The 17,969-nt window shown below is 40.3% G+C and overlaps 1 protein-coding gene across 1 annotated transcript in view; it reads right to left on the bottom strand.

The window, feature by feature from the left end:
- DNAH6 (dynein axonemal heavy chain 6) overlaps positions 1–17,969 on the bottom strand; it is a 313,929-nt gene that overhangs the window by 81,795 nt on the left and 214,165 nt on the right. The window contains exons 59-62 of the mRNA XM_007970043.3: positions 17,054–17,234; positions 12,946–13,125; positions 8,192–8,425; positions 2,544–2,679 (exon numbers count right to left, since the gene is read on the bottom strand). Of these exons, the coding sequence (XP_007968234.3) occupies positions 2,544–2,679; positions 8,192–8,425; positions 12,946–13,125; positions 17,054–17,234 (731 nt within the window). The remainder of the gene's footprint in view (positions 1–2,543; positions 2,680–8,191; positions 8,426–12,945; positions 13,126–17,053; positions 17,235–17,969) is intronic.

The raw sequence follows: 17,969 nt of genomic DNA, 5'->3' as shown, positions 1-17,969 counted from the left end.
TTAAAAAAGTTAATTCATCATAATCAAGTGAGCCTTATTCCTGGGATGCAAGGATGATTCAACATATACAAATCAATAAATGTGATTCACATCATAAACAGGACTAAAAACAAAGACCATATGATCACCTCAATAGATGAGGAAAAGCATTTGATAAAATTCAACATCCCTTTATGATAAAAATCCTCAACAAACTAGGCATCAAAGGAACATACCTCAAAATAATGAGAGCCATCAATGACAAACCCACAGCCAAAAGCTGGAGGCATTCCCCCGTAAGAACTGGAACAAAACATAGATGTCTACTCTCACCACTCCTATTCAATATAGTACTGGAAGTCTTAGCCAAAGCAATCAGGCAGGAGAAAGAAATTTATTCAAATAGGAAAAGAGGAAGTCAAATTATCTCTCTTCACTAACAATATGATTCTGTGCCTAGAGAATCCTAAGGATTTGACCAAAAGACACCTAGACCTGATAAATGACTTCAACAAAGTCTTATGATATAAAATGAATGTACAAAAATCAGTAGCATTTCTGTATACCAATAATGTTTAAGCTGAGAAACAAATAAAGAATGCAATCCCATTTAAAATAGCCACAAAAATGTTGAGGAATACATCTAACCAAGGAAGTGAAAGATCTCTATAAGAGTAACTATAAAACACTGCCAACGCGGTGGCTCAAGCCTGTAATCCCAGCACTTTGGGAGGCCGAGACGGGCGGATCACGAGGTCAGGAGATCCAGACCATCCTGGCGAACACGGTGAAACCCCGTCTCTACTAAAAAAATACAAAAAACTAGCCGGGCGAGGTGGCCGGCGCCTGTAGTCCCGGCTACTCGGGAGACTGAGGCAGGAGAATGGCGTAAACCTGGGAGGCGGAGCTTGCAGTGAGCTGAGATCCGGCCACTGCACCCCAGCCTGGGCGACAGAGCGAGACTCCGTCTCAAAAAAAAAAAAAAAAAAGAAAAAAAAAAAAACACTGCCAAAAGAAAGGATGAAACAAGTAAGTGGAAAAACATCCCACGCTTATGGGTTGGAAGAATCAACATCGTTAAAATGACTATGCTATCCAAAGCAATCTACAGATTTAATGCTATTCCTATCAAATCCATATACATATAGAATACTATGTAACCATAGAAAGAATGACATTATGTCCTTTACAGCAACATGGATGCAGCTGGAGGCCATTGTCCTAAGTGAATTAACAAAGAAAATCCAAATACTGTATGGTCTCACTTATAAGTGGGAGCTAAACATTGGGTACACAAAGACATAAAGGAGGGAACAATAGACACTGAGGACTCCAAAAGAGGAGATGGAGGGAGGCAGCAAAGGTTGAAAATCTGCTTATTGAGTTCTATGTTCACTACCTGGGCAATGAGATCATTAGAAGCCCAAACTTCCCCAGCATGCAATATACCCATGTAAGAAACCTGCACATGTACTCCCTGATTAACAAATAAAAATAATACATTAAAAAGGAAATATATTTAAGGTAAAAAGCATTATTCAGAGTAAAGAGGGATATTATTTAATAAAAAGGAATAATTACTAAGAGCTTAACTCTAAACCTATTTTATATACTGGCATAGTTTCACAAAGTATAATGGGAAAAATTCCAAAATTACAAAGGGAAGTTGCCAATCGTAGTGGTATACCTTAATATAGCTCTCTTAGAATCTGACAGATCCAGTATAGGAACGTTAGTAAGATAAATACCACAATTAGTAAGTTTGAGCTAAAGGTCACATATGGAGCCTTGCATTCAAGAAATAACATGCATGGAATATTTTTTATAAACAAAACATGCACCAGGCTGCAAAGGAAGTGTATATAATTCCAAAGAGTCAATTTCATGAAAACCATGAGTATAATTTCCATAATGTAATTAAATTATAAACAAAAAAAGATGGTCCCCTAAATCCTAAAATGGCTTTGAACTAGTAAGTGTAGTTTTAGAATTGAAAGGGCTATATATTAAAACTTGTAGGGAAAAATTAATACAGAATATTATAATTCAGAGTAGTTGTTGCCTCTGAGGAAGGGAAGTGAGAGAGAATAAGGGGATTCTGGGATGCTGGTACTGTTTTATTTCTTACTCTCAGTGATGGTTCGTAAATAAATCTACACAGTTTGTGATAGTTAATCAAATTGCATAATTTTGATTTGTGCATTTTTCTGGATTTATGTTATCCTTCAATAAAAAGTAAAAAAAAAAAACACCTATGGGATACAGCTAAAGCAATACACAAATGTATGTTTATATTCTCAAATATATACATAAAATATGTGTGTGTGTATATATAAAGTATACATATATATACACACACACATATAAAGTAAACATGAAATATTTAAAATTCATGGGCCAAGCATTCTACTCAAGAAATTGTGAAAACAAATAATTTACAGTTTCTTAGAAATGAAGGAAGTTCCTAGTGAAAAATATTGACATTGCAGAAGAGGTTAAAGAAAACATTAGGATTCAAGAGCCTGTTTATAAGCCTCCTCAGCAGGTTCTTTTTGTCACATTACCTAAGCGTATAGAAATAGGATGTGACAATATATTTTGGGTAAGTCCACGAAAAACTGGAAATGATTCTTCCAAGTCACAGCAAGCGAACCACGTAGCAGTAAGTAGCCAGGGAGCTTCAGGCTTAGGTGGGCGTTCCTATTTGAAGACAGAAAGAAAATGAATAACAAGTCACAAAGGCAATCACAAAATATACTTTCACTTTGTCCAACTGAAAAATCAAGCTCTAACAGTAAGTTAAAATAACCATTTTCCTAGGACAAGTAGTACAATATGGTGAAATAGAAACGGTGTTGAATCAATTCCAATTGTGGACCTTTGCACAGAAGTACAGCTGCTAAAAACTTTCCAGATTGACATTTACAGAAAACAAAGTTGATCAATTAAATCTGCTACTTTCAGCCTGTTTTGCAACACCCCACACCAATCTTTCCCCACTCGCCAAATATTCCTATGGTTAACAATTTTTCTCTGGAGAACGAGTCTCCCAATCAGATTAGCAGATGTTCTCACCCCTAGGAGACAGAGAAAGCTGAGTATGGAGCAGTATCAGTAGCAAGACAAATGGCAACCTAATTCCAGCTCTGGTAAGTGTTTGCCTAATTATTTTAGATATTCTCAGAAACTTCTGGGAGAAGTGTTATGCCATTTGGCAATATTCCATGAAGCACTTACATGTGGGCAAACAGTTTTAAAAGAGACAGAGAAATAACTGTGATTGTAAGACAGAAACTAGTTCTTCAAAATTTCCTGAATATTTGCCCAAGGTTCCTTACTACATTTAAAAACAGGTTTATTGAGATACAATTCACATACTAAGCAATTCATCCATTTGAAGTATATAATCTAATGATTTCAGTATATTCACAGATGGGTACACCCACCATCACAATTTAGAACATTTAATTTCTTCAAAAAGATACTGTGCACCCATTAGCCATTACTTCCCTTTAATCCCATCCCTTGAGCCCTAAGCAACTGCTAAACTACTTACTGTCTCTACATATTTGCCTATTATGGACACTTCATGTAAATCAAATTATATAATATGTGGGCTTTTGTGACAGACAGCTTAGTGTTTTTCAAGTTTCATCCATGTTGTAGCACGTTACCAGTACTTCATTCCTTCTTATGGTTGAACAATATTCCATTGTATAAATACACCACATTTTATTTATATATCAGTTGATGGACATTTGGGCTATTGGACATTTGGACATTTCCATCTTTTGACTAGTATAAACAATGCTGTTATGAATATTCGTGTCCAAATTTTTGTGCAGACATATGTTTAACCAGTAAGTATAATGGAAGTATTCCAAAAACTGAAAAAACCCCAAATCTGAAGTGCTTCTGGGCCTAGGCATCTTGAATTAAGGAATACTCAACCTGTAATGCACTGTAGCAACTCTGAGCATGCACCCTTTCCCCAAAGGCTTCTTACTGTTACTTGCTTATTTGTTTAATAACTGACTGGATTATTTTAGTGGAGTCTCTCCACAACCCCTGTACAACATTAAGCCTCTAATGTTGCTCCTCAAGGGGTGCAGCCTTAGGAATGCCCACAGTTACCCTGGGATGTTCATAGCTTTTTCAGGGCTCTTTTTGATAGTTTCTTTCCTTGACTGTATCTAGCTGTCAAGCACCACTAATTGTGGGCTGATTGGTCTAATGCTTTTAACAATGCTCTTGGAGACAAATTTCTCCTCAGACTAAAACATTCAAATTTGGGCCCCTTTGAAGGAGTTGCTAAAGTCAGTGTTTGGGTTTTCTTCTGGTCTTTGGCAGGCTTCAGTGTCTTCTCTTAATCTCTGGCAAACCAGCTGGTTTATAGTGTTGGCTCTCTGTCCGGTAATTCCATCAGTTTCCTTTCAATTGCCTTTCACTACAACCTTTATTGTTTTTGAGAGCATCATTAGGCTTAAACTTTTCCATACTGTGTTGGAAATGAAGTCAGTTACTCTGTGAGGAGATAAGGAACTATCTGTTTTATGGGTTGCTTCTCTCACTCAGGCAAAATCTCCAAGCCAGGGGCATGACAATGTTGCACTTTTCGCAGAGGCATATTCCAGGAGCTGAGTATGCCATGGGTGGGAAGACAGTAGCCTCAGGTCTCCTCAGCTTGCCTCTGCCATTGATGAACTACTATCTTAGGAGCTGGGACAACAGTGATGCTGCACCAAACGTGAAGCCTCAGTCTCCCCAGTGGGGGCTGGGTGGAAGAAGGCAGCCCTACCTTTTGGCTGCACTCAACTGGAACTTAGCTTCAGCAGTAGGTAGCTGTGGGCAGGATGAAAAATGCTGATGTCTTGTCTTTCTCAGGAATATGGCCCTTTAACTGGCAGTGGGGAGTAAGCAGGAGCCCTGTGCTCTTAGCTGCATCAGTCTGGAGTGCAGTTCCTGTCTCACTAAGCTGGGAGCAGGAAGGGAGGCAGTGGGTCTAGGTTCAAAGACCACAGACTCTTGCTGTCCTTACTACGCCTCTAATAAATTATCTCAAATAAATGTTTATTCATTTGCTGTATGTGCCTGGGACCATTTCCAGATACTTTAAATGATCCTTACATAATTTTCAACAGTTTTGCTGGGGAGCAGGTATGTGAAGATCCTCACACTGTCATGCTGAAAGTGGCATTTCCCTGTGTTACATCTTGATCCTAGATAAACCCCTCAAAGACTCTTAGATTAGTTAATGTTCACAGGCATTTACAAATATCTAATGCAGAATTCTGAGTGGTTTTGCTGTATTTTGATCTCTAATAATAATGTGTAAAACAAATCACTGGTCTGTGCAAATTTTAATGAATTTTCCAGGAAATAGATATCATGTAAAGTTTTCCGGTTATGCTATAATTACATGCTAGCATCATTTTTTGGATTCCTGGCATTAAGAGAAAATGCTTTAAAAAATGTTTGTCCCACAGGCCACATGCAGCCTAGGACGGTTTTGAATGTGGACCAACACGAATTCGTAAACTTTCTTAAAAACTTATGAGATTTTTCTTTTGCGATTTTTTTTTTAAAGTTCATCAGCTATCATTAGTGTATTTTATGTGTGGCCCAAGACAATTCTTCTTCCAATGCGGCCTAAGGAAGCCAAAAGACTGGACACCCCTGTTTAAAATATCATCGTTTAAAAACATTAGTTGTACAGACTGAATATAACCAATGAGAATAGCCTGGAGACCTCAATTTGCAGAAATCCATTTACCTTGTCCACACGTAATAGAAACCTGCAGATGCTTGAGGCTTTGTGTATTGGTTCCAGTTGTTTCTATTTGTCCCTAAATTCTAACTGTTGTGGTTCAATCCTGGAAATGCTTACTTCTGCTCACAACAGCCAGTCTCCAGCTGCAGACCACAGCATCTCCCCCTGCCTTTTGTTGTTGCGACCTTCTAGAAAGGTCATCTGGATTTTCTCCTCTGGATTTTCTTTATCTAGTGCATCCAGTCAACTCCAGATTCCATGGGGCATGTATCTCCTTCCTCTCTCTCCTCCCATCCTGGACACTCATCTTTTATTCTTTCTAGGTCTCTTCCAGAGTCCTTTTGTTGCACCAACTCCTTGCATAATGATACAATCTTGTCATAGGTGTTTGGAACTCAGTGCACATTTTTCCACAGAAAAAGTTTTATGTATGGAAGTTGGCTTCCAAGGTTATTCCAGAAAATCTAATTTAGATCCTAACGAATGTAGCAAAAAACAATGTAGCACTTACGATAAAAACAGAAAATACTAGTGTCAAAATGTCAAATGAAGTGACCATATAAAATATGCCCCCAAATACATTTCTAAAAATAATTATTAGTCAAGAATCCTTCCAATTTCCTTAAGTCTACCATGAGGAAAAAGACAGTTTAATTAAAAATAATTCAGAGAAGTTTCTGACGATGGTAATTTTAAGTTTTGAGTTTGATGGTATTTAAAACATATTTTAAACTTTTCAAAATATGCTGTTCATGAGAAGTAGATGGTGTTGGAATGGACATGGCTTTGGGAGCTCAGACACAGGTTTGAATAAGACTGTGTCATGCACTAGTGTGCTTTTGGAAAGCTCTTTAACCTCTTTGAGTCTCTGTGTGAGAAAACTGTAAGAAGAGCTGTTGACAAGGCTGCAGTGAGGAAGGAAGGCGAAAGCACACAGGGCAGGGCCTGGCTGAGTGGCTAAGAGTCAGCAGTAGAGTGAACTGGCTAAGAGAGCAGGCTTTATAGACTGTGTTCAAATCCTGGTTCCAGGTCCTATTAAGTGTGTGATCAGGACAAGTTACTTAACCTTTCTGTGCCTAACTATCTTATCATAGACTAGAGATAAAAATTAGGAAATTACCCAAGAAGAATACTGAGAGGAATAAGGGAGTTGATATATATAAAACACATAGCAAGCTCTCTGTGAATATGAACTGTGATTATGAGGATAAGACACATTAAGAGAGGAGTCACAGAATATGTGTGTATGCAAGATGGATGGGGGTCAGGGAGGAAGGAACATCTGCTAGAGACGTCTTGTCTGGACTTTTTCTGGGAGCATGGGGTACTGCGAGTCAAATAAAAGCATCAGGTTCAACCTCCTAGTGATACACTGGGGTTCAAATACTGGCAAACAGGTGCAGATGTCAGGTCTGCAGGGGCCAAGGACAGGACTTGAGACTTGCAGAGTTGGACAGAGCCAAGAATTTAGAGTGGAGAAGAGACCAAATTGTAGGCAAGGTTTAGGGGCTCACCTCTGTGGGCCACTAGCTTTGTGGTACGTGTGTGGGTTAGGCCAGTTTAAGGGACTGGAGCAAGCAGGAGGAGCAGATGAACACGAAGAAGGGAACTGCAGCAGAACTCGTTTTACAGTATTACAGAAGGTGACAATCAAGTCATTTTGTCACTTCCCATGCTTTATAATGAGATGTATCTCCAGGCAAGAGAGGGTCATGGTTTTTAAAAAAACTATTGCTAAGTCTGTGAATTACAACTTTTACTGGATTTTAACTCTTTACATTTGTAAGAGGGTCAGCTTTTCAAAACATGTTCACTTTTATTAGCTCATTGGTTACTCCCAACATTCCTTTTCTATAGGTGAGGACAGTGCTCCATACAGAGGCTAAATGATACATTATACAGTTAGTTGGAGGCAGAACTGAGTTATAACATGGGCCTCCTGACCTCAATTCCCCTCCACTGGACCACACAGCCAAATGTATGGCCTTCAGCCACCAGAGTCACCACCGAGCACTGGTAGGTGCTTGTGGGCTCTATCTAGAATAACGATCATAGTATTATTCTGTTTTCATGCTGCTGATGAAGACATAGCTGAGAATGGGTAATTTATAAGGAAAAAGAGGTTTAATGGACTCACAGTTCCATGTGACTAGGGAGGCCTCACAATCATGGCAGAAAGTAAAAGGCACATCTTACATGGCAGCAGGCGAGAGAGAATGAAAACGAAGTGAAAGGGGTTTCCCCTTATAAAACCATCAGGTCTCATGAGACTTATTCACTACCACGAGAACAGTATGGGGGAAACTGCACCCGTGATTCAGTTATCTCCCACCAGGTCCATCCTACAGCACATGGGAATTATGGTAGCTACAATTCAAAATGAGATTTGGGTGGGGACACAGCCAGACCATATGAATCATCATCTAAATGAGAATCAGGTACCTTTTCCAATCCTGCAGAACCTCGGAGAAAGAAATTCCATTCAGCATCAGTTAGGGTTCCTTGCTGACGCATCAGCTCAACACAGAGCATAAAGCTGTAGATGAGTTTATGTTGTTCAAAAAGTCCTCTTGAAACATTGACATAAGCAGTTAGGAGAGTTTGTTCTAGCAGTATGTCCAGGCGCTGTTGTAGATTTTCCGTCTTTACAGAAGTTTCAATGGTGGTATTGAACAACTGTGAAAGAGAGCTCTATCAATGTCTCTGATTTAATTCATTCTCTGTAGAGAAGAAAAAATCTCTGTCTCCCTTGTTCGCATTCAGTGAGTAAACGGCAGCACGGGAGATGAATACAGTAAGTCCTCAATGTGGCCAATAGGTTCTTGGAAACTGTGGCTTTAAGTGAAATTATGCACAGCAGGTCTTTGAATTATGAACAACCTTGCATTCAAAGTCATTTTGCTATTACACTGATGAGACCAAAAAAATTGATTTCATTATATGTCATTTTGTTTAACAAAGTCACAGTTTCCAAGAACCTATTCTCAGCATTAAGTGAGGACTTACTGTACTATGAAAAAGTCTAGAATTTATCCCAAAGTGATATATGATATTTGTTTTCTACACTCCCCTTTCTCTCCTATTTTTAAGAAATGGACTAATGCCAAGTTCTTGACAATATTCAAAAGCATCATCTTGATATGAGACATGAAACTTTGGAAAATGGTGGTGAGCTGGCAGGACCAGTTTTTTAACATCTTCAACCCAGATTTGATAAACCCTGCATTTTGGGGTGAGAGATGTAAGAGCAAGGTAAGCTCATGCTTATTTCTTAGCACTTCCCCAAGATAATTCTTAGGGTGTAGAAATAATGTGCTAGAATTTTCCTTGAAATTTAAGAGAAACTGATTTTGGTGATTTTAAAGGAGATTTCTACCCTGTTTCCTACCTGTAAATTTTGAAAGGAGAATCACTACCACAAAGGTGCCCCATATTATAAAGACATTGGTAAGGCAGTAGAGATGGTGGCATTGAGAGATTAGGCCTGACGTAGTCCTACCCATTTTCTGCAACTTCTAAGTGGAGTGGAAGGAAGATCAAAAATTTCTAAAGGTCCCAAGCTGTGTGAGGAAGCTGAGCAGAGCCTGAATATGTGGCCTTCCATGGAAGTCATGGAACAAGGAGGGATCTTGCAGCAGAGACTCAGGGAAGTCCCACCAGGGCCCTGAGGAGCATGTGCGTGTGGTCTCAGGATCCGCAGCCTGAGGGGTAAAGTGGGAAGTGAGGTAGTACCTGCCCAATCCCTGGGATCAAGATATATGTTCATGGTGAGGGCAGACCAATCAAAACAGACTGGCAGCTAGAAGCCCGCTAAGGACCAAAGCAGATCAGAGTCAAGACGTGTCCTCCACTCCTTCCTAGAAATACTGTGCTGAGGCTGTGCAGGCCTCTCCTACCCACCTCTTCTACTAATAGGATGGAGCACAAAGGGAAAGGGCCTGATTGTGTCAGTCTCCTCACCAAAATAGGTCTCCATTCCCCCACGTTAAAAGGGCTTAGAGGAAGCCTACAATTATTGTAGGGAATTGGGAAAGTCCTTGTTGATTCTCCTGAAAGTTTGGTTGACAAGGGTAATAGAGTTTTGTTTTAACACACTCAGGAGAAAAGAGGACTCAGCCCTCTTTAACAACCTGACAAGAAGCATAGAGGTTAAAGCCCAGTGAATATGTGATAAATATGGTACCAAAATACAACCGGTAAATCTCAAAATTCTCTAAAGAATTTCACTGTGAAATGGGTTTGGTAGAGGGTATCCTGGCCAAGACTGTCATCTACAAATATGTTTTGGATTTCTGGTTTCCCTTCTAATCTGTAGAACTCCAGAGCTTTGATGATTCATCCAGTATCGCTTTTACTTTCAGCCCAAGATATTTTAGGGCCTTTTCACTTTTATTTCTTGAAGGAGATTTTAAAACCTTGAAGAGTATAAATTCCAAAACACCCAGGATAAGAAAAGTATTGTCAAAAAGTCATTTAGGTGGCATTACAGGATTTGGTAATCCTTATTTTGCTTGTGTTAATACCTGCCAACTAAAGGAAGGGAGCAGAGATATGAGAACCCAAACCCTTGCCTCTAGGAATTGAGGTTTGAACCCAGCACAGATGGCTTTTAAAGGCTGCTAAAATGAACATCTGGTTGAAAGACAGCCCAGGCCTATCTAAACAATTTGACTCCCATTTCTTTCAATTCCTCATTTCCAATCTCTCCTGGAAACAGAAATTGTTCCTGGACCTCCAACCATTATCAAGGGTACTAAATAAGACCTCTAGAGAAAAAAATCAAGCTGTCATAAGAATTGTTTGACTATTTGAAGTTCAAGAAGAATTGTTGGAATGTTATATGCAGAGATCAAAACAGACTCTTCATTCATGAAACACTCATGAGCATTAGGTGGCGCTAAGCACCATTGGGGATATGGGATGGGTAAAGCTTCATTTTTGCCTCCTGGGAGTTCAGGCTCCAGCAGGAGACAGAAGAAAACCACACAAGGCAAAGTGGGGTACATTATGCCAGATGAAGCATATCAAATGTTTTGGATAAAGACTGCTGAAACTGTTTGCTACTCTTCCCATTGAGAGGTGGAGTCCAAATCCCCTTCTCTCAAACCTGGACTATCCTAGTGATTTGATTGACCAAAAGACTGTAGCCGAATTGATGTTGCATGAAATCCAAGATTAGGTCAGAAGTCCTAGAGCTCCCATCTTGGTTTCTTTGAACATTTACTTTGGGGAGAGGCCCTCTTGGAACCCAGTTGCCCTGTAGTGAGAAACCCAAGCCACATGGAGAGGCTACTGCAGGTGCCATGGGTGACAGCCCAGCCATGTGAGTCAGCCATTTTGGATGTTCATTCCAGTCAGCCTCTAGATGTTTGCAGTCCCAGTAGCAGGCTTTGGTGGAGAAGGTGGCATTTGGGTTGGGAGGAAGGGCATTCCAAACAGAGGGAGTGTCAGAAACACAAAAGCATCCAGTTAGTCTTGGGAATGTAAATGGATCAATTTGGCTGTTGCACAGGAGTTGTGAGAAATGTGACTGGAGAGATGAAACAGGGACAGGCTGGATGTGGCTTTGAATTCCAGGTTATAGAGTCTAAATTGTGTTGATGGGCAATATCTGTGAAAATTCATTTAGGACCTAGGTCTGTGGAATAGTGTTTTGAAAACACTAGGCCTAGACTGGCCTGGCTTCCAGGTGTGTGAGCCAGCATTGACTATACAGGGGCATATAACAGGAAATAGAGATGTGTTGCAGGGAAAGAGCTTTATGTTTACTATTCTCCACTGTTTTCTACTGAGTGGCACATATGGAGGGAGAGGCCTTTGTTGACTGAGTTATGTCATGGGTAGGGTATAAGCATGGATGAACAGAAAAGTAAGAGTAAGTTAAACCGTTTTGCCCAGAAAAGGAGATAGCACTGCCAAGAGGGAGTAGGAGCTGACGGGAAGACTGAGCCAGGGAGGCTGTGGTTGGGTGGGCTGAGAGGAGGCCACTGGCACCTGAGAGAACCTCTGGAGTGAACCTCTGGAGAGAACCTCTGATGCAGATGCTTGGTAGGTCTTGCTGTGTAGTGAGTAATGCAAACTCTCTGTCTTCCCTGGAAGTCTTCAGCAAAATTGACATCGCCTGCTGAAGCTTTGTGGCATTGAATTTGCTTTTGGAAAAAACGAATGCTGCTACAAAGAGGATAAGGAGTGAAAACATCCTACTCATGAGACAGCAGATGAAATTCAACTGTGGATATGAGATAAAGAAGAGAGGGTGAAATAAAACAAGGGTCTCATAGTCATACGGTGAAAGTGGGACAGAAACAAAGGAAAGAGATCCCTCTAAGTCAAAAGTGGGCGCAGGGAAGGAAGAGGGACAGGTTGTTGCATAAAAGGTTTGGGAAATAAAAGATACTTAAACTAATTTGGTTAAGGTCAGTGCTGTTCGGACTTGAGATACAACAGAAAACACTAACAGTGGAAAGGAATCTAGATTACTGCAGAGGATGTCTAAAGAAATGGGACTGAGCTGTGACTCTTAAGAAAGAAAGGCAGGCATGAAGGAAAATAAGCATGCTAGTTAGTTAAGGAAGTCAGGAGCAAATGAAACTTGCAAAGCAGCTTTCTTCTCTTCCTCTACAGTGTTCTGTGCATACTGGGCAATCAAATCTTTAAAAAAATTCTAAATTTTATATACACACACACATATATATATAATAATCACTAACTCTATTCTAAAAACCGCATCTTTGGAAGGGCTGGTGAAACCACTCTTTTTTTAAAATTAAGAAAATTTTTTTTTGAGAGTCTTGCTCTGTCACCCAGGCTGGAGTACAGTGGCACGATCTTGGCTCATTGAAACAGCCACCTCCTGGGTTCAAGCAATTCTCCTGCTCCAGCCTCCCGAGTAGCTGGGATTACAGGCACCCGCCACTATGCCTGGCTAATTTTTGTATTTTTCGTAGAGATGGGATTTCCCCATGTTGGCCAGGGTAATTCCTGACCTCAGGTGATCCACCCATCTTGGCCTCCCAAAGTGCTGGGATTACAGGTGTGAGCCACTATGCCTGACTGGAACCACTCTTGAACCATGTGTGCACCTGGGAGATTCTACCTGATAACTAGACTTATGGCTTGTGTGAGGCAAGAAGTAATTCAACAGGTGTAATAGAGGCCAAAGAGATGACTTTCATTAACAACAAGAACATACTTACCTGTTTAAAATATTTTAATGAATACTGGTACATAGGATCTATTTCTGAGAGGCTTGCAATGACAAAGTACATTACAGAGCCTTGAGTGGCCACTGGACGATACTTCTCACGAGCCACATTGATCATCTGCTCAGTGGACTCTGCTTCTTCCAGCCTGGTTTTAATGGCACCAGAAGTGATCTGAATAAACATACAATAACAAGTTCTTAGGGATCTGTTCCAGAAAAATAGTGGGACATCTGGAATGTATGCAGTTAGGTCTAGGGAAGAAATAAGGATAGAATGAGTTGGTGATTATAGTAAGGGGTCCCCAGGTGGAATGACTGAGTCTCAGAGTTCATTGACCTTCTGAATAAGCTGACCTTTCTTCTTCCAGAGTTAGGAATAGGCAGAGGACAGCAAGCAATACAAGTAGCTTTGAAAACATAGAAGCAGCACGTCTCTGAGACTCAATCTGAGTTACTCCTGCAATGCAAACACTATCGTAGCACTCTGAATTGCTCCCGAACTTCTTTGTGAGCAGTCCAGGGCTCGCACAATGAATGAAGGAATAAAAGGAGAAGGGATACCCAGGAAAATGCCTGAAAGAAGGGAGTAGAGAGTGGCTTGGAGGCAGTGAGTGGCACCACATCCCTCCCTGGAATAACAAGGGTGACTAATATTCTTGTTCTTTACCTAGTATTCCCAGGTATAGACATATGGGATAGAAGCTGTTGTTTGTGGAGGATTATAACCCTAAGTGAGTTAGAGATGCTTTCAAGGTCTTTTGGTTTTCTGCATTTTGGGTTTGTGGGTCTGGGGAGCCCTCTGCCCAGTGTACTTTCAAGATTCCCTTCTCTGTATCTCTCAGTCTCTCTCTTTCTACTGCTGTCTGTCCCTGCCTCCTCTCCCTTCCCCCACTGTTTTTCAGAGGTGGATATCCCTAGGTTGGGAGATCCTTTTGTCTCTAGAAAGTCAAAGGGTCTAGAGCAGGGACCATGAAAAATCATCAAGGGAACTGACTGCTCAGTATTTGCTCCATCAAAGCTAAAAGGAATCATCAAGTTCCCGTATAGACCAGCGCTTTTCAATGGAAATAGAATGTGAGCCACGTAATCATACATTTTCTAAATTTATTAAAAATAAAAAATAAGTGACATTAATTTTAATAACATATTTTTAATATACCCCCAATATTTTATCAACATATAATCCACATGAAAGTTACTGAGATATTTTGTTTCTTTGGATTTAGCCCTTGAAATCTGTTGTGTATTTTACACTACCAACACATCTTAATTCAGGTTAGCCATATTTGAAGTGCTCAACGGCCACCTATGGCTAGTGGCTACCTACCATAATAAAGAGTATAAATCTAGACTGTTTACCCCAGCCCACCAGGAAAGGGAGGGGAAGGATTCAGTGCGGACGCTGTTTCCAGGAATCAGAAAGTTCAAACTCTCCCTGTAATATCCCCTTAGGGAGCTGAAGGGGAAATAAAGGGCAGAGTTGAGTAGGAAACCCCTATCTTAATATGGGACTCAACTAAAGCTTTCAAATCCAAGTAGAAAAAAAAAAAGTTGATATGGGAGCAGCTGGTGGATCATGCAGGCCCACTAACAAATAATTCTTTATGTCTTAGGGAGCACAAGGCACTGATAATGTAGAACCCAGGGCTAAAGAGAAGGAAAGTGGATCGTTTTCTTCTCTTTGCCAAAGAATATTAGAATACTATATGCCTCTGTTGAGTTTGACAACTACTTGTAGACACTATGCTCTACAGACTTGAGGTTTCAGCCACGTTTAGAGAATATAAGACATATTTTAATGTAAGGATTCTGAGAGTTGAGAGGCATATAAACTGTAGCCAAGAAGTGGCAGGAAATGCAGCCAAGGATCAGTTTGATCCCTGCTCTATAGAAAGGATGACTCCAAGGCAGCTCCTTGCAAAACAAATAAACCAGCTTATAGATAAAGATGGCAGTCATTGCATGTGTATCTACCTTCACTTCCTACTGAAGCTACATTAAAATTGTAGGAAAAGGCTTAAAAATGCAGAGTAAACCCATAAAGATAGGAAGAATGGGAGAGGAAATATCAATGAATTTTGGGAACTGGAAAGCAGACAGAAGGGTGGCAATGACTTAGCACACCCATAAAAATGGATTCCTACACTGGCAAAAGTGGATAGCCATGAACTCACCCAATTTATAAAACAGAATCCTCCTCAAAGGCTTAAGAATTAGTGCAAGAAGCACTCTTGGAAGTGGGAAGGGCTTAAAATAAGAATTGGTGGTAGGACTCCCTAGGTCATCTTCCTACGCCACCCATGGCCAGGGGTTTGTCCCTTTCTCATCCTGGCAGAAAAAATAGAAATTTCCTTTGGAGAAAGTAAAACAGAGGGATTTTTGACGGAAGGAAGGAACTAAAACAGAGTGACTGGGTGACTGTATGCACACTGGATGCTAAGACCCTAGCCCTTCTTCTCCTCTCAGACCCCAAATACTTATAGCCAGATCTTCACCCTTAGGCAATGTTAACATTTATTATAATCAGGATATAACTACAGTGGGAGGCCAGAGGATGGGAAGGGGTGTGTGTGTGTGTGTGTGTGTGTGTGTGTGTGTGTGCGCGCGCTGGGGTACAGGTAACAGTTAAGATGCAAAATGAAAGTAGCTGCTTTGGCTGGCACAGTGATTCATTCTTGTAATTCCAACACTTTGGGAGGTCAAGGCAGGGGGATTGCTTGAGGCTAGGAGTTTAAGACTAGCCTGGGCAACATAGCGAGACACTGTCTCTACAAAAAATAAAAAATAAAAAAGTCAAAAATTAGTTGGGCATGGTGTTGTGCATTTGTGGTCCCAGATATTCAGGAGGCTGATGGAGGGGGATGGGTTGAACCCAGGAGTTAAAGGCTGAAGTGAGTCATGATCATGCCACTGCCCTCCAGCCCGGGTGACAGAGCAATACCCTGTCTCAAAACAAAACAAAACAAAACAAAATAAAAAACAAAAAACAAAAAATCAAGAAAGCTGCCTCTGTGAAGGGAGGCATGGGTGGCTGGTGGGAAGGGGCAGGGAATGCTATTTTTTGTAATAAGCCTTGTAGAAATATTTCATTCTTTAAAGAGTTGGCATGTAAAACTTTGCTAAAAATAAAAACAAGTGGGTTAACAGACAACTGCCAGGAATAAAAATCCCAAGGAAGAATAAACGAGAGGAGGATAAAGAGATCTATTAACAAAAAAGCTAAAGGAGAGAGGAAGAAAACAGAGGCCCCAAATTACTTGCTTATTACTGTTTTAATACTGCAATCTCAAGGGCTGTACAATATAAAGCAGTCAACCAGTTTTGATGTCAACAAAAGCAAAAAAGATAACCTATGTGCTTCTGGCTTAATAAAGTCAAGGGGATTTGTTTTAGTAAATTATTTTGTTTCTCACAAGTGGATGAAAATCATTTTGTAAGCTGTGTTCTTAGTAAACACTCCTTAAATGACGGTTTGAATCTGAGAAATAATTTACTGAAGAATTTTAAGTTTAAGGTAAAACTTCATCTTACTATCAACACGTTTTTGTTGAGTACCAATTGTGTGCAACCACCATGTGTAATCCTTGGAGAAGGAATATCAAAATGAACTATTCACAGATTCCCACTGCAGAGAACTTAACAACCCAACAGAAGAGATAAGCCATGTAATTGGATAACTGTGACATAGGGTAAACAGTGACAAGTGCTGTAGTAGAGATTCAGATAAGACACTATAGAAGTTCTGAGGAGGAGGAAGTTAGTTCCAACTGGGAATATCAGAGAGAGGCTTCCTGCAGGTGATGGCATTCATATGAAAGTTTGTTGTGTTTGTTCCTTTCAATTTATATCTTGTCCCAGTTGTTTACATTATGTGTTTTATTTAAGAAATGCAGACAAGACAAGAGGAGCGGTGGTCTACAGTTTCTCCAAGTTTCTGTGGTTGGCAAGGAGCCCTGACAGGCAGGCATCCATCTGTGTGTCCATGGAAGCCCAGTGTGGCCCCCATCTTGCTTTAAAAGCCCTTACAGGACCCTCAAAGGCTGTAGTTATAACTTTTGAAGTAACATACTTTCCATAAATACTAAAAATATTTTACTTGCCTTTGAATCCTGCAGGGTGTCAATAAGTTCTTCATTGTCCAGAATATTTCCTTCAGAGGTAAAGAGCATTCTCAGGATTTTCTCTTCGATAGTTTTCAACTGGTTTTTATCAGTGTTGATCCTCACGATGAGCTTGATTCTTTGTTCTTCCAACTTGGGTTTTTCAAGTCGCACCACATCACTAAAACCAAAGTTCAGATACCTAAATTATGTCTCTGCCAGTGCCTCAAAGTTGCTTCTATTTTTCTTTCTCTGCTTGTAATTGTTCTTATTCTTAATACTATTTAGCTGAGCATTAATGCTGATGGCCGAATCTGAATGCATACCATGTCTCTTTTGCTGGGTTTACACAGAAGCTTCTGACTCAGCTACATGTCAATTCTGATCCTTCATCTTGTATTTTAGAGATGCATGCTACTGAAGTTTCCATACCTTCTGCTCATCTCTTAGGAAGACCCGCTTAATACTTGATCTCTCTAATCATTCAATTTCTATCTCTAACGCTTGCTTGTGCTAAGAAGAAAATGGTGCCTGGAATATTTATGATGCCTTGAATATTCTTTCTGTACCAACATGGGAGATTCTGAAATCACATCACCTTCATGAAATGATTTTTGATTGCATATGAAAAAAGAGCCTTACCTCCAGCTTCACCCTTGTATAAACATGTGAATTTATATCTCCCTTCACTTGTTCTTTCACAATTTGCTCCCAGTCTCCATTTGTAAGAGTTAATCTTTATTAAGCACTACTCAATGCAATGCACCTTGCTAAGAGTTTTATGTGGATTATCTATTAATCCTTTGAATGCCCCCATAAGGTGGGCACTTTGGTTATCACCCCCAGCTTGCAGATGCGCAAACAGACTCTAGTGGGTCACTTCCTGAGATCACATGGCTATGAGAAGCTGGGCTTG

The sequence above is a fragment of the Chlorocebus sabaeus genome, chromosome 14, assembly GCF_047675955.1.
Source record: "Chlorocebus sabaeus isolate Y175 chromosome 14, mChlSab1.0.hap1, whole genome shotgun sequence".
NCBI lineage: Eukaryota > Metazoa > Chordata > Mammalia > Primates > Cercopithecidae > Chlorocebus > Chlorocebus sabaeus.
The sequence above is the reverse complement of the archived record's forward strand: the minus strand, read 5'-3'. Positions and strand labels throughout refer to the sequence as shown.